General features: G+C 41.3%; 1 protein-coding gene across 5 annotated transcripts; it reads left to right on the top strand.

The window, feature by feature from the left end:
• The first annotated feature begins 1,610 nt into the window (after nucleotides 1-1,610).
• LOC136539162 (alpha-mannosidase-like) lies at nucleotides 1,611-13,097 on the top strand. 5 transcript variants are annotated; one of them, XM_066531106.1, is made up of 29 exons: nucleotides 1,611-1,987; nucleotides 2,070-2,153; nucleotides 4,099-4,187; nucleotides 4,270-4,444; nucleotides 4,648-4,767; nucleotides 4,887-4,973; nucleotides 5,069-5,140; nucleotides 5,244-5,357; nucleotides 5,734-5,834; nucleotides 5,920-6,013; nucleotides 6,114-6,281; nucleotides 6,373-6,456; nucleotides 6,730-6,795; nucleotides 6,865-6,921; nucleotides 7,242-7,353; nucleotides 7,744-7,880; nucleotides 8,629-8,697; nucleotides 8,783-8,842; nucleotides 9,008-9,079; nucleotides 9,707-9,754; nucleotides 9,898-10,017; nucleotides 10,365-10,430; nucleotides 11,276-11,388; nucleotides 11,751-11,835; nucleotides 11,915-12,025; nucleotides 12,103-12,198; nucleotides 12,295-12,342; nucleotides 12,422-12,490; nucleotides 12,637-13,097. In XM_066531106.1, the coding sequence occupies exons 1-29, from the start codon at nucleotides 1,778-1,780 to the stop codon at nucleotides 12,823-12,825; spliced, it is 2,916 nt and encodes a 971-aa protein (XP_066387203.1). In that variant the 5' UTR covers nucleotides 1,611-1,777; the 3' UTR covers nucleotides 12,826-13,097. The 5 variants fall into 5 exon arrangements, with proteins under 5 accessions (XP_066387203.1, XP_066387201.1, XP_066387202.1 ...); XM_066531104.1 differs by having other exon boundaries at nucleotides 7,134-7,353; XM_066531105.1 differs by lacking the exon at nucleotides 6,730-6,795 and having other exon boundaries at nucleotides 7,134-7,353.
• The last annotated feature ends 2,829 nt before the right edge of the window (nucleotides 13,098-15,926 follow it).

The raw sequence follows: 15,926 nt of genomic DNA, 5'->3' as shown, positions 1-15,926 counted from the left end.
TAAATAAAATCTCACTCTGTGTGTTCATCTGGTGCTACACTGCAGTCTTGTCTAGAGATAAGAATGAAATTGTTTGTGGCAGCCGGCCGCCCGCCCGGGCGGTTCACGTGTCACTAGAGTCTATAAATCAGTCCGGCGTACACGTACATGTGGACAAAATGCGTGAGCTATAAAAATGGACCGGAATACCAACTTATGTGTAGTGTATATCGATAAGAACGAATATATATAGGACTAGGAGTTCATATGTATGTATCTCCTTCCTCTAGACGTCACGCGCCGTACCAGGCAGGGAACACACGCGCCTATTGGCTTACGTTATTCTGCTGGCTTTAATCTGTACAAATGAGCCGTGAATATAGTTGGCCATGCAGCCCGAGCCCGTCGGCCCGGCCCGAAGTCTGTTTTTTTGGCCCGGCCCGGTGGCTAGCGGGCCCGGGCTGGGGCTTACCCTAGGCACGGCACGGCCCGCTACAGAACCAGAGGCCCGCTGGCGGCCCTGCCTGCTCGTCTGCTGCTGCAGGCCCGCAGCCTCCTCCCCCGTCCCCGCGAGGCCGCGAGGCCCAGTGCCCCACGCTCCTAGAGTCCCAGTTCCCGGTTCCCAGCTCCAGCTCCCACCCCCGAATCCCCGATTCCCCTCCCCCTCCCCGCGCAGCCCCGAACCGGCGAACCCTAACTCCATTCCCCTCTCTCTCCCGACGCAACAACGGCGCCCGCGCCCCTCTCCCTCCCTCCCGACGGCAACCCCTCTCGCGTGGCCCCTGTAGGGGCGCTTTGCGGTGTAGCTCGCGTGGCCCCCCATGGCGGAGCTTGCGCGGCCCCTGCAGCGGCGCTCTACTGCTCTAGCGAGGAGGCGGCGGGATCTAGCGCTCCCTTGCAGCGGCTCTCCTCCGGCGGAGCTCCCTTCAGCGGCAGGATCCGGCGCTCCCCTGCAGCGGCTGAGCTCGCGCGGCCCCTGCAGCGGCTCTCCTCCGGCGCGGACGTCTCCGGGTAGGGGCGGCGTGGATCTAGCGAGGGACGGCGCGGATCTCCTCCTCCGTGGTGGATCCACTCCCCGTGTCCCCCCTCCCTCCCTTCTCCGGCGGATCCAGTGAACAGCGGCGGCGGCGCGTGGATATGGGCTCGGGAGCGGCGGATCCGGCACCGGTGCAACGGCGGCAAGCGGATCCCCTTCGCGCTTCCCCTCTCTCTTTTGTCCGCTTGCGAGCGGCGTCGCCCTTCCCCTCTCTCTCTCTCTGTCGACAGCTAGTGGGCCTCGGGCTGACACGGCCCATGATTCTGGCCATGTCTCGCGGGCTGGCACGGCACGAAAATCGGCCCATAGGGCCGTGCCTGGGCCGGTAAGGCACAGCCCGAGAGGCACGGCGTGCCCAGCCGACCTGTTGGCCATCTATAGCCGTGGAGTGTGTTTTTCTTTTACAACCAACCAACTAATACCAGGCGAACAGAGCCACGTATTCGCAGTGCACGTACGTACCACGCGCCGATCTCATTTATAAACTTTGTTTATTTTTATTCCTTTTACCGTTTATTTATTTAGGAACAAAATGTCTGTCTATGTTACTATGTACCATTCGGCTGCTCTTTTTGACAGAGGCGGAGACCAGCCCACCGTGAGCGCAACGCCCGGTGCCGGTGGAAACCGAATTAATAAACGCCAGCTCCAAGAAAGAACTGAAGAAACCAACACCCAACGGTTCGTCCGCATTGTAGGCCACCTCCCACTCCACTGACCGTTCTCCGCTCGCCGGGGCCGGGCAAGCCATCAGCGGCCGTCATGGCGCCGGTGCTTCTGCTGGCGGTGCTAGTGCTCGCGGTGGCAGTAGCGACGACGGGGGTGTCGGCGTCGGCGTTCGCAGTGGCATTCAACGCGACGGCGGTGGTGGCCGGGAAGCTGAACGTGCACCTGGTGCCGCACTCGCACGACGACGTCGGGTGGCTCAAGACCGTCGACCAGTACTACGTCGGATCCAACAACTCCATCCAGGTATGGTAACACCATCCTGCGCCGCCTTGCTCCGGCCGTCGATCTTTCTCGGTTCTCACCACGTGGAGGTGGTGGGTGGCAGGGCGCGTGCGTGATGAACACGCTCGACTCCGTGGTGGACGCGCTCGCCAGGGATCCCGCCCGCATGTTCGTCGTCGTCGAGCAGGTCAGTAGTACAGTACTGCTACCTCCGTTCTAAATTATTTTTTTACATCAATTTTGCTATGTATTTTGATCTAATAATATGTCTAGATATAAAATAAAATAGATGAACCTAAAAATCAAAGCTAACTTTAATTTAGAACGGGTGGAGTAGCTCTCAAGCCTGCCGCCTCCTTGCTAGTACTAGTATATCTATCCTTTTGTCGTTTACAAAATACAAATGCTCGTGTTCCATCGGTTCCGAACCGATCCTCTGTTTTCTCGCCTGGACTTGTCCTCGTCCTTGTGCTCTACAATGCTTGCGTGCTTTGCAGTCAAAGTTTTGGTTGGATACTGCTAGAGAAACAGTGTAGTACATTATTCCAAGCCAAAACACACTTTTACTACGCCATTAATAATTTATGAGAGTTTGAAGTTTTCGCCTTCGGACTTTGGTGATACAAGAGCAGAGAAACAGTGTAGTACATACATTGCACACCATTTCCATTTTGATGTCGATACAGACAAGTACAAGACGACACAGATGGTGCACGACGTTTGGGTCCAACCCGTAGTCTCGTCGGCTCTCTGGACTGCTTTTGTTCCACAATCTCTTTTTTGGCCTGGTTGAGTTCCTCTTCTTAAAGTTTACTCTCTCAGTGAATGTTTGAACATATACATAAAGTATTAAATATAGATTAAAAAAATAACTAATTACATAGTTTGCGACTAATTTAAGAGATGAATCTTTTAAGCCTAATTAGTTCACGATTTGACCACGTTGAGCTACAGTAACACATGTGCTAATGATGGATTAGTTAGGTATGTTTTTCATAATTGCATTTTTTTTCCTGGACAGAGGAAGTATTATTTATTTCACATCGAGTTGATGTTGACAACGACAAAAACAAAAGACACCCCTTGCTCTACTGCAGAGCAATCATCGGTCGCGGCCTGCTATCAACAGCGTTACTTTTTTTTTACGTACCTATCAACAACGTCGTTACAGAAATGGCCTCCCAGCTCCCACATGTGAACTGACATCCACTTCTTGTTCCTCCACTCTGCTATCATGTCCAAAATTAGGCGGAGCACTGAACTTGTTATGATGGCTTCCTCTGTTTCTCCCCCAATTCATCAGTCGGTTCACAACTTCACATAGATCCCTCCAGAACAGAAACATTCGGATCAAATTTCTGGACATTTCGAAACAGATAGATTCAGTTGAAATTTAGTGAGTACTACCTTAGGTCAACAATATTTTATAATACTATATATATTGGGCCACATATAAAAATAAATGGATTTTATGCATAAAGTATTCCTACGCCATTTTACCATTGAAAGTACTGAGAAAAATACAACTTTCAAAGAGTGTGCATTACTGCGTACCAATCGGATGATGTCCAAACAGTCAAGTTGAAATAAACTGCCCACAACCATATCTACCTAAGTCATGGGTTGCTATCATGTACAAGTGCTGCAACAAGGACCAACAACATGTTGCATGTGGACTCTGCTCCTATATGCCCATACCTGTTTTAATTTCTAGCTGTGTCAAATTCCGGGAAAAAGTAACAGTTTTAACCAAACCAAAGTTACTGCAAAAAATGAGTGTATGACAAATCTTGGTGCCCACGTGCGATTAACTGTTTTAGAATCAAAATATGCCAACATGGATCTATGACTATTGATTTAAATTTAAGGACTACAAAAGTTAAATAAATTGATTATTAATTGGGTATATGGTTTAGAGAATTATCATTTGAAGCTTGCTTGTATTAGGCTTTGATCGTTTTTTGGTAGTTGATTCTGAGACACAGACTTGTCAAAACATTGCATTCCAAGTCACTGACTTCTATTGCCAAAAAACAGCTCAAAAGTATGTCGCCCAAAGTTTCATGCGTAGAAAAAGAACCTTTTCTGTATGTGTTGTTTTCCAGGTAATTACCTAGTCCTTTTGTTTTCAGGCTTTCTTCCAAAGGTGGTGGGCAGAGAAAAGCCCCACAATCCAGGCCATAGTCCACAAACTTGTTGATTCCGGTCAGCTAGAGTTCATGTATGGATGTGACTGTCCTTATCCCCTTTGATCTTGGCTTCAGTTATTTTTTTCAAAATTTTCTTATGGATATTTTTTCCAGAAATGGTGGGTGGTGTATGCATGATGAAGCTGCGGTGCATTACATTGACATGATTGATCAGACCACACTTGGTCACCGGATGATCAAGAGACAATTCAATAAGACTCCAAGAGCTGGCTGGCAAATTGATCCTTTTGGTCATTCTGCAGTTCAAGCTTATTTGCTTGGAGCAGAGGTACTGTAAACTTCACATTTGCAAATGATGTTAAAGTTCCTGACGGAACTACTAATTAAGTTATTTCAGGAACAAATGTAGTAGTATAAATTCCTAGGCTCACTGAATAGAAGACTTAAATCTCTGAAAGCATTATAACTGCAATGTTTTAGGAAAAAAAAGCAAAATTGTTTGCATGTAACGTTTGTTTACTGCACTTGTAGCTTGGTTTTGATTCTGTACATTTCGCAAGAATTGATTACCAAGATAGGCAAACACGGAAAGCAGACAAAGGCCTAGAGGTTATATGGCGTGGCTCAAGAACTTTCGGTTCATCTTCACAGGTTCCTTTTGTCCTTTTCTTAGAAATATTTTTGTATATCATCATATTCTATTCATTAGCATTAAGTCTCACAATTGTTTGACTTCTGTAAGATTCATGTAATTGTATATTAAATTGCAGATCTTCACGAATGCCTTTCCTGTGCATTATAGCCCACCAGATGGCTTTGGCTTCGAAGTTTTGGATGAAAATATCATACCTGTTCAGGTACATGCCCATACATAACTAATTTCATGCTACCGAACCATAGTGATTTTTTACGCAACCTTACATTTATATAAATTATGTACAACTATTTCTAGGATGACCTGTCATTGTTTGACTATAATGTCCAAGAACGTGTAAATGATTTTGTTGCTGCAGCCTTAGCACAGGTAAATCTCCATTTTTTTACGATACATCTTGGTTGAATGGAGCGATTTCAAGTTGTTTCTAACTGAAACATGTAACTCACTTCTGAAATGTTTTGGTAATCAGGCAAATGTTACACGTACAGACCACATAATGTGGACCATGGGGGATGATTTTAACTATCAGTATGCTGAATCCTGGTTCCGGAATATGGACAAACTTATCCAACATGTGAACAAGGTATTGCAAATTTTATCCTTCCATGTGAAGTTTCGATATACGGTTTACATGTTTAGCACTAATTTTTGGCATCTTCAAACAATATTGCACTGCTAAAATGATATACTTTAATCTCCGTAAAAGTTAAATCACAGTTTTTAGGGACCTGTGTGGTGAACCTGCTTTTCAGGACGTCCACTATGGTGGTTTTACTTCTCCTGATGACAGGCATGCAGGATTGACCAGACCGAATCCCATTCAACCATGCATACATATTTTGAGTTTTTTAACATCTACCAATGTGATTTTCAGTGTATATCAGTGACATTCCTGCTGTGGTTAAGTATTATCTCTACTGAATTTGAAAAGTAAGATAATAATGTCCTGAACCCTGCAGGACGGCAGAGTGCATGCGTTGTATTCTACTCCGTCTATCTACACAGATGCTAAACATGCATCAAATGAATCTTGGCCAGTAAAATACGATGATTATTTCCCGTGAGCTCTCAAACTACAAGTATAACATGAAATATTTATGCTAAAGAAAATATTCATGATGCTCTTGTTGTACTGCAAATTGCAGCTATGCTGATTCAACAAATGCATACTGGACTGGGTATTTTACAAGCCGTCCAACTTTCAAGCGATATGTTCGAGTACACAGTGGATATTACTTGGTATAATATTCACACACTGCACTACATGAACCATGCTGCTATCTAAACCATGTATTAAGAAGTTCTTGAATAACCTTGGAAAAAATGTATTTCCTGACAGGCTGCACGTCAAATAGAATTTTTGGTGGGTGGCAGTTCCTTAGGATTGTTCACTTCTAGCTTGGAAGATGCAATGGGAATTGCCCAGCATCATGATGCAGTCTCAGGTACTGCAAAACAGCACACAACTGATGACTACTCGAAACGGCTTGCTCTTGGAGCATCAAAGGTTCACAATTTCCCTTGCTGAAAGCTTTCTGTTACAATGCCCTTTTGTTTGCTAAAGAAATGTTGATGTATTACCTTCTCTTGTCGTTCAGGTTGAAAAAGATGTAAACACTGCTCTAACTTGTCTGACCAGCTCCAACGGAACATGTGTATCCTCTGTAGTACAATTTAGTCAGGTTAGAAAATGTGCTCTTTATTTGAGGTGCATTCTTTCAGATATTATTTTAAGTATGTTTCTTCCATAATTTTTCCAATGGATATTAATTTTTTTTGTCAAAAGAACAAAACTGTCTCTCTTATTGATTGAAATTTTACTTTGATTGTTTGGTCATAGAACACCTACTGTTTTGTGCTATATTAACTCAGTATAAATGTTCCAAGTTTCTCATGTGTTATTCTTAAAGATATTAACCTAATCAAACTGTCTCTCTTGTTGATTGAATTTTTAGTGTCCACTTCTCAATATAAGCTACTGCCCTTCGACTGAGGAAGCAATTTCAGCAACAAAGCGTTTAGTGAGTACTATCTGTTTTGTCATTTTGTATACCAATTAATGTTTGTGATATTGACATGATTTGTTGTAGGTTGTAGTTGCTTACAATCCTCTTGGATGGGAACGTAGTGACTTCATAAGGGTTCCTGTAAGTGATTGAAAACTTCACTCAACATTTCTTCAGAAATTTCGGATGCCCATTAAGAGAATATTATATCAAGGCTCATGGCCATTTTATAAAGGACCTAAATTTGTAAAAATACTAGGATAAATTTGTCAGTGAAGCATGCAGCTCGTTTCAGCTCATAGCCTATTGACCATCTCTACTTTTATCGTTACATGTTCTTTTAACATTTTCAGGTCAATGATCAAAACCTAGTTGTAAAAAGCTCTGATGGAAATATTGTTGAGTCGCAACTAGTTGAGGTAGATAATGTGACAAGCAATTTAAGAAAGTTTTATGTGAAGGCTTATCTTGGAATCACAACAGACAAGGCCCCTAAGTATTGGCTAACATTTCAAGCTTCTGCACCACCAATGGGCTGGAATTCTTACTTCATTTCAAAATCAACTGGAGCAGGTGAATGGCATCATTTTAATATTTATATAGAATAAACTGAAACATTGATAGCCCATTAGCAAATACTATTTCAATTTTCTTACTCTAGCAAATAATATCATTCTTGTTGAAGCTTGAAACTGCTTTATCAATAGCAGAGTTACGATATAACAGAGTAAGGCATTTCATATCACATATTTACATGTCTCAGAACTGGCTTCAATTGTGACCTCAAAATTATGGGTAGGAAAACTTTATTTCAGCTATTTTCACCAAATTTAGCATTAGTCAATAAGGTAAAATGAAAAAAAACTTAATGGCACTTGAAGTTTCAATATAATTATGTTGATATTAATATCTGATTAAACTGATGGATTTTGATCATTTCTATGTTAACTAACATTTGTCCAGGATACAACAGTACTGAGCATGTCTCAGCCGTGGTTTCTCCAAGTAACAGCACGATTGAAGTTGGACCAGGACCTCTAAAGATGTCCTTTTCATCAGCATCTGGACAACTCAATAGGATATTCAATTCTATCTCAGGAGTGAGTATCAAAATAAACTGTCCCTTTTAAATGATTTGATAACATTTCACAGTAGATCCGTCAACATAAATGAATCAAAAAGTGCCATTTCTCATAGGTGTTTATTAACCAGTTTCCCAATAAAGAAGGTTAAAAAATTATCCATTATTTATGATTTGCAATGGATTTAACTTCGAATTATTATGCATTTGTACTAGTTGGCATAAGATTCTGCTGTAACAATACTCAGTTCCAAATTGTAAGTTGTTTTGGCTTTTTTGGGTGCATAGTTTTTGTTATGCACCTAGATAACGCTATGTCTAGATATATAGTAAAACTACGTATATAGAAAAGCTAAAACGACTTAAAATTTGGAATGGATGGAGTATTTATTATGGTACTTATACTCCTTTTTATGGTTTATCTACCTATATCATCCAAGGATGATAAACGTGCATCCAAGTTTTCTTTCATGATATTTTTTCAGTTGCACAATATTAGTGATGTACGGATCATAGGAAGTTGCACAATATATTAGTCATGTACACTATTAGATATAGTCATATATATACATCTATCTTTCTATCGAAGGGTGTAAATATAATATAATTCTCCTAAATACTATTCAAATTCTGTAGTTTTACTATGTGTGCCAGATTAGTATTTTCAAACATAAGTAGTAGTATGGAGTTTTTTCATTGCCTAAACAATGCTTCGATTTTTTGTAAGGGAAGCATTAATACATTTATTCTTTGATAATATGTTTCAGGTGGATTTACCAGTTCAACAAAGCTTTCTTTGGTATAGATCAAGTGAGGGTGATGCCTCGGATTCACAGGTTTTACCAAGGAACTGGCCTTTTCTTGCTTAAAAGGAAATATGGGCACATATTTGGTAGTTTTAATGTTTGTGTTTTATGCTAGGCATCTGGAGCTTATATATTTCGACCAGATGGTAATACACCAACTACAGTTTCATCCTCGGTAATACCATACAACCTATCTGAGTTTCTTTATACGCCACTCAATTGATCTATTTCCCTATGGCACCCCTGTAAAAGACCTAAAATATTACCGTGGACTAGTCCGATACAACTTCAAAATTCGTGTTTCCATGTCAGTGAACTTATTCATTTTAATTCATTTTAGGTGCCACTGAAAGTTATCCGTGGACCACTGGTTGATGAAGTGCATCAACAATTCAGCTCATGGATTTATCAGGTCAGATCCTATGCAATGTTTGAGTGAAATTGTAATTTAATGTAATGTAACTTGCGTGATTGTTGCTTAACATAAGAACCTTTTGTTGATATATACTACTAACATACAAGAAAAAGGTTGCTTAAAGTATAACTCTATATAGGATTAGTTCAAGTCTGTCTATTGAAATTAATAAATCAATAGACAGTCCATTTGAAAAATGTTCTCTTAGAAGTTAGCTATAGTATAAGGCATCCCTATTATATGAATCATAAGAGGAAATCATGGAGTTGGGATTTTTTTAAGCATTAAATTGTACAACCCTGTTGCAGGGCATGTAAATCCTGCCATTTTTATCGCATTACACATTTTCATTATATGTTTAGTTACCAACTATACTGTTTTTTTGTTCTTTCTTCCCTACCTGAGTACTAGAAGAATGAGTTATTTCTAGCATCCAGACTTTCAACTAAGTTGTGGATTTGAAGTATGTACATGACATCATTTCTTGGCAAGTGGCTGTCAATGCATCATTTGAACATACTTGAAATCTGCAATAACATTCTTCACATTTATATGCTCTACATTCAAAAATGTATAGAAACATTTATTTGAGAAGTGAATTGTACTTAGTGTTTCTTTGTATAGATTACACGACTCTACAAGAACAAGGAGCACGCTGAAGTTGTATACACGGTTAGTAGCTACTTCCACTGGAAAAAAAATGATGTGTGCACCACTTTTGGACAATATTATATTCCAGGTGATGGTAGCATATTTCGGGGGCATTTGTTATTCAAAATCAACTAACTATTTGGTTGCTCTCATTTATCACAAAGATTGGGCCAATCCCTGTCGATGATGATGTAGGGAAGGAGGTCATCACACGGCTGACAGCAAATATGGTCACAAATAGTACATTTTATACAGACTCCAATGGAAGGGATTTCCTCAAAAGGGTAATAATCTTTATAATTTATACATTGGATATTTCCTATTGTTACTTGTTTATGTATAGTATACTACTTCCTCCGTTCCAAATTATAAGCTGTTTTGACTTTTCTAGATTCATAGATTTTGCTATGTATCTGAACATATATCTAGGTGCAGTAAAAGCCATGAATCTAGAAAAGCCCAAATGACTTATAATTTTGAATGTGGGGAGTATGTATCATACAAATCGTTCCCAACTTTCTCATCTGTATCTGAACAGGCCTTTTAGGCGAATGTGGGGCAGTGGGAGCCCATCTGAAATATTTGCCTAGTCTCCTTTTACCTACAGATTCACAGAGACTTTCATTTGCAGGTGAGAAACTACAGGGAGGACTGGAATCTTCAAGTGACTCAACCAGTTACAGGAAATTACTATCCGGTAAGGAAAAGTTCACATAAACAGAGTGAAGTCATCTGCAGGTTGCCACTGCCCTCATAAGTCATTGCATGATAGCAACTCGTTCTCCTTGTTCAGTATTTTTGCCATAGGCAGAAGTATTGGCGTACAGTGTACTGCTTATGTGTGTGTCCGGTGCTGTAGTTGATAATACCTGAGCCAGTTGTAGCATTACATTCCTTTTGATGTTCATGGATGACCTGAGCATTTTTTTGGACCAGTGCGGACACGCTTAAATAAAAAAAGGCCGATTTATTTTGGGCCTATAATGACTTCTCAAGCCCAGTCCAGTAATCCCACTATGCAGTAGATTTGGACCACGATTAGGCTAGGCTTGGGCTTTGGACGGCCCACTCGTGACTTTAACATTAACAAATAATTCAAATTATGTTTAGGACTGGGCCAAATTTTATGGGTCTTACTTATCTTTGATCATTCCGTACAAAAATGTTTTACAGGCGAGCAGGCCAAATTTGCTCAAGTAGACATAAAATTAGGTTTGAAGGGTGGGCCTGGTGCAAGCGGTAGAGTCTTACCGCCTGTGACTGGAAGGTTCTGGGTTCGAGTCGTGGTCTACTCGCATTGCACAGGCGAGGGTAAGGCTTGCCACTGACATCCTTCCCCAGACACCGCACAGAGCGAGAGCTCTCTGCACTGGTACTCCCTTTTTTTTAGACATAGAATTAGGTTTCTATCTTTTAACCCAATTAAATCTGTCTTTTTGTGTAAAGAAAGACAATAGTTCCTAAACATCATGATTGTATCTTTTTTATTATTATATAAGCAATCTACTAGTCTTGCAGATTTCTGACAGGTTGACTCTCCAGGTCAATCTAGGAGTGTATGTAGCAGATGGAAAATATGAGCTATCTGTACTTGTGGACCGTGCTGTTGGAGCATCGAGCATTCAGGATGGTCAGCTAGAGATTATGCTACACAGGTATTAGCTAAAGTGGCATGTGCTCAGTTAGCCACACACGCTATTGTAATTCTATTTTTCTTTCTGTATCTAAATCTGATAAAGAAGGCTCAGTTACTCAGTGATTGAAACAGTGCCGTATCAGATTCCATACTAGAATAAAAACATTGTGTAAATGTGTCTCCATTAGCCACACATACTATTAAAATCAGTGGCTTATCAGATATCAAACTTTGCAAGCGATTCCAATTTAATTTGTAGCCTTTTTCTTTTCAAGAAGTTAATTTCTATCCTTTTGATATTGACCTCAAATTTGCATATCATATTTTGTGAATCCCTTGCACACTGAAACTCTCTGTAACCACAAATGTTGTCAATTTCAGGCGTTTACTTAAAGATGATGGCAGAGGTGTTGGAGAGCCACTTGATGAAGTGGTTTGCGTGGATCAAGATTGCGAAGGGCTTACGGTACACATCGGTTTCGTCTCTATATTATCCTGCTATCCAGTTACTAATAGCTATTGTAATTCTTCCAAAAATACGACAGGCCAGGGGCACTTACTATGTCAATGTTGAAAAGCTAGGAAATGGAGCTCACTGGCGACGTACATATGGCCAACAAGTCTATTCACCCTTTCTCCTTGCTTTTACTCATGAGGTACATTCGCTTACCCTATCAACCTTTCTGTTGTGTGTTTTCATGCCGTCCAAGTTAACAATTTATTCTTGTTACAGGAAGAGACAAGCTCGAAATCCTACAATGTGGCCAAAGCTGGTATGATGGATGCAAATTACAGTCTTCCTGATAATGTTGCAATTGTTACTTTACAGGTATCACTGTACCTGTTCTCCCCCTTCCATTACCATTTACCCATGCATCCGATTACTTATATATTTTCCATAATGGAGCATGTCTTAACATTTCAGAACCTAGATGATGGTACCACACTACTCCGCTTGGCCCATCTTTTTCAAGTATGTTTGTAGCTTATTTAATTTTTTTTCTCCTTGATAATGAATCATCGATACTAATCAATATTTGCCGGATCTGTAGGCTGCTGAGGACCCGAAATATTCAGAGGTAGCAAAGGTTGATCTGAAAAAGGTGTTCGGAAAGAGAACTGTAAGTAGAAAATTTGCTGCAGCTCAGGTCTTCGAAACAAAAAAATTGTCATAAAATAATTCCATAGCAGGCTTCTGATAATTTTTTATCAGAACTTCGATGTTCCAATTCAATTAAATGTTAATGATGTTGAAATGTATGTGCAGATCAAGGAATTTACTGAGACTAACCTTTCCGCAAATCAGAAGAAGTCAGAGATGAAGAAGCTCAACTGGAGGGTCACTGGGGACACTGAAAGTGGTCTGGCCCCAGTAAAAGGTGGCCCAGTTGATAGTAGGGCTCTAGTCGTGGAACTAGGACCCATGGAGATACGCACTTTCTTGCTGAAATTTTAATGGCAGCTCTTGTGTTTGTAAACAAACAATAGTACATAGAGAAATTTCTACCATTTCATGAAGAAAAAAGAAAAATATAAAGTACGTACCCAAATTTTAGTTCAAATAGGATCAAGAACTTGGGCGATGGAGGTGCGCACCCACACCAAGTTTGTTCATGTAATGGTTACATGTCTAAAAAGGAAATGGTTGTGGTGCTTTTCATTATCTAAAGCAAGTATCTTGTTCCTTTGATAGATATGATGTATGCACCAACAAGTGATGAAATGAGAGAGTACTGGCTTTGATATCATAGTTTCATTTGAAGTTGCATACTTTGGAATATCTATGGGCGATTGATTAGGTGCATCGGCTTGACTGCTATAAGCCACGCTGTGCTAATGTAGAATATAGAGTATGGTATATTTGGTTGGCAGCATGTATAAACAAAGGGTATCACAGATGTCCTTGTTTTCCCCAATGCTCGGTTGACCGAACAAGGGTGTTGAGACCCTGATCGGCGACTGCTATTGACATCCCCATTGATGCTGTCACGAGATGTCGAGCTATGGTGGATCAAGAATCATGCTAGGAGTGGTGGCTTCTCAAAACCCTTGGAGCTCAACGCCGTGAAGTGTGACTTCTCGTTGCATGCAAGGATGTTTTGTCGGTGAGTGTAGCATCCTAGATGTTAAAGGTTAATTCAAATTTTGATCATGAGCATCATGAAGCATAATTAGCAAGCATTGAGCCACTAATAATGCAATTCATGTTTAAGTTATAAGCATGTTAATGTTGTTTATGGTGTGCTTTAGGTGATACATGAAATGTTAATAACATCAATTAAGGTTCTTTGTGATTTTATATATGTGAATTTGCTGCTTCGCGCGCTTGGCACGCCTTTTTAATATAAATTTTATTGTTTGAAGTATGCTCTTTATTATAGAATAAAAGTTTGTTTGTTTTTCTAAGTCAAGCATGTCAAATTTGAGCTTCAAAGATTGAATTCAAAAACTGTTTCTAGCACAACCATTTTAACTAAGTTCCTAAAATGCAGTTGTTAAGTCCAATCTTTGGTGATTAATTAAATGAATTTTCATGAATAAAATTTGTATAACTCTTGTTTCATGATTTGAGGTGATGATTGTACTTTGATAATGTGCCCTTGTTTGTGATGTTTGATCACTGTTTAGTCTCCAATTAATTAACCAAACTTAGCTAATCAAAAACTGTTTTCAAAAACCCTGAAACTGAATTCAGTTTCAGTTTCATTGTACCTGTGTTCAGAATTCCAAAAATTCAAAACCTTTGCTCTTTTTGGGGTTGGTGTTTTAAGCAAAGATGGAGACTAGAGATGGATGAACAACTTTTATTAATGTAGTTGATTGAGTTGCTGTTTGGAAAATGGAGAAAAGGAGAGGAGAAGATGAGCTGTCAGTCATGAACAGTGTCGCCGGGGTGAGCAGCCTGCCTGACTGCCTCACTGTCGGTGGCTGCCCGCCGCCCTCGTTTGCCGCTTCGCGCGCGCGCCTGGCACGCAGCTGCTTCGGTGGCGCGGTTCAAGTAGCTGCTGTCGCGTGCGGACGCCTCGCCCTCGCCTTTAACTGGACCAAGCCGCCGGCGCTCCTCCTGTTTTCCCTTTCCTACTCGCCATTGGCCGACTCACTCCGCCGGTGAAATTAGCCGTCGCCGCTGCGCCTCCGCTCAATTGCTTGCGCCCACAGCGTTGGCCTCGTCCTTGCGCGTCGCCTGAACCCGCTAACGCCACCTCTCTCCACCGGAATCCATCGCGTGTACTGTTCTATCGCGGCGGTCCACCATGGCCGCCGCAACCACCTCGCCGTGGCCAGACTTCTCAGGAGCACCTCTCACCGTATCGATTGATGCTCTAGCTTCCTTGTGACCTAGTGATGCTCATCGGCTCGCTCGTTTCTCTGTTTTTCCTCTGGTTCTGCTGGAAGGCTGCCCTTGCTGTCAGTTTGCGCCGCTGCGTCCGCTCTCACCGTCGGCAGGCGTCTTCGCCCAGTTTCGGCTCCAACCACCAAGCCGCGTGGTCCATGTTAAGTTTAAAATGGCTTAATTAAATATTTAGATTTATAAGTTCTTTATAATGATTATGGGTTAAGAAAAATGTTAATCACACGCGGTTCCATGTTAAGTTTAATTCTTTCGTGATAACAACTAATTAATTTGTTAGTTAAATAATTGAAATACTTTTATAATAATAACCCTAGTTCTTTGGTGAAGGAAAGTTGTACTCAACTTTCTTAGGTTAGTTTAAGTTCTGTTATGCACTTATGTGTCTTTCATCATGAACCATATGCCATACAATCCATCATGTTAAGCATACATCATTTATTATGTGTAGTGAAGGTTTATGTTGATAAAGTTTCGGAGAAGGTTCATCCACCAGCGGTGTTGGTGCCACGTCTTACTCCTGTGATCCTTCTATGGAATCTAACTTTCTCTGCAATGCAGGCAAGCCCGATGCATTATACCCTTCTCTAGTATTTACAAATCTTTATTACACTTTAAGTCTTGTGAGATGTGCTTTAAGTAATTAGGAGTTGGTTGAATAACCGTTGTTGCATGATTACCTCAAATTCAGGATCCTTAATTGTTACCCCACTAGTATGTGTAGGTCGATATCTCTAATGCTTAGTTATGCTTAGACTTCGATAGAAGTCGAATGATGGTTTCATCGTTCACGAGAAATAGGTTTTAACTTTGCTATTCTCGGCTCTACCTTTGGGGTCGTGAGAATACCATGATGATAATAATGTTAAATGGAGACCAGGTAGGATTTGATGATATGGTAAGTGTTCTTGGGAAGATAGGTTCGCCTGGTCATGCTCGTCCCGCCTGTATCGGTTGAGGACCGTTCGTTGTAGGCTTGTATGTGGTCGAGACTTTGTAGTACAGTTCACATACTCTGGTAAGTCTGATACCTTGGCTATTCCATTATGGGAAGGACAATTGCGCACTGGAAGTGGAGAGATGGTGGGAGTAGCTTGTACCCACCCTGTGATACCATCAGGGATGATGTAGGGCGGTGGAGTATTGTCCTCTCGGGTGGTGCGGACCCATTCACGTTTTGGAGGATCTGAGTGAGGGTTGACATA

This window comes from Miscanthus floridulus, chromosome 2 (assembly GCF_019320115.1).
Source record: "Miscanthus floridulus cultivar M001 chromosome 2, ASM1932011v1, whole genome shotgun sequence".
NCBI classification, from domain to species: Eukaryota; Viridiplantae; Streptophyta; class Magnoliopsida; order Poales; family Poaceae; genus Miscanthus; species Miscanthus floridulus.
The sequence above is the reverse complement of the archived record's forward strand: the minus strand, read 5'-3'. Positions and strand labels throughout refer to the sequence as shown.

Bases quoted from the DNA above. Each gene is read 5' to 3' on its own strand.
- LOC136539162 (XM_066531104.1), top strand. From the start codon at position 1,778: ATGGCGCCGGTGCTTCTGCTGGCGGTGCTAGTGCTCGCGGTGGCAGTA. The intron at 2,154-4,098 runs GTCAGTAGTACA...TTTTGTTTTCAG, and splicing joins TGTTCGTCGTCGTCGAGCAG to GCTTTCTTCCAAAGGTGGTG. The intron at 6,014-6,113 runs GTATAATATTCA...ATTTCCTGACAG, and splicing joins TACACAGTGGATATTACTTG to GCTGCACGTCAAATAGAATT.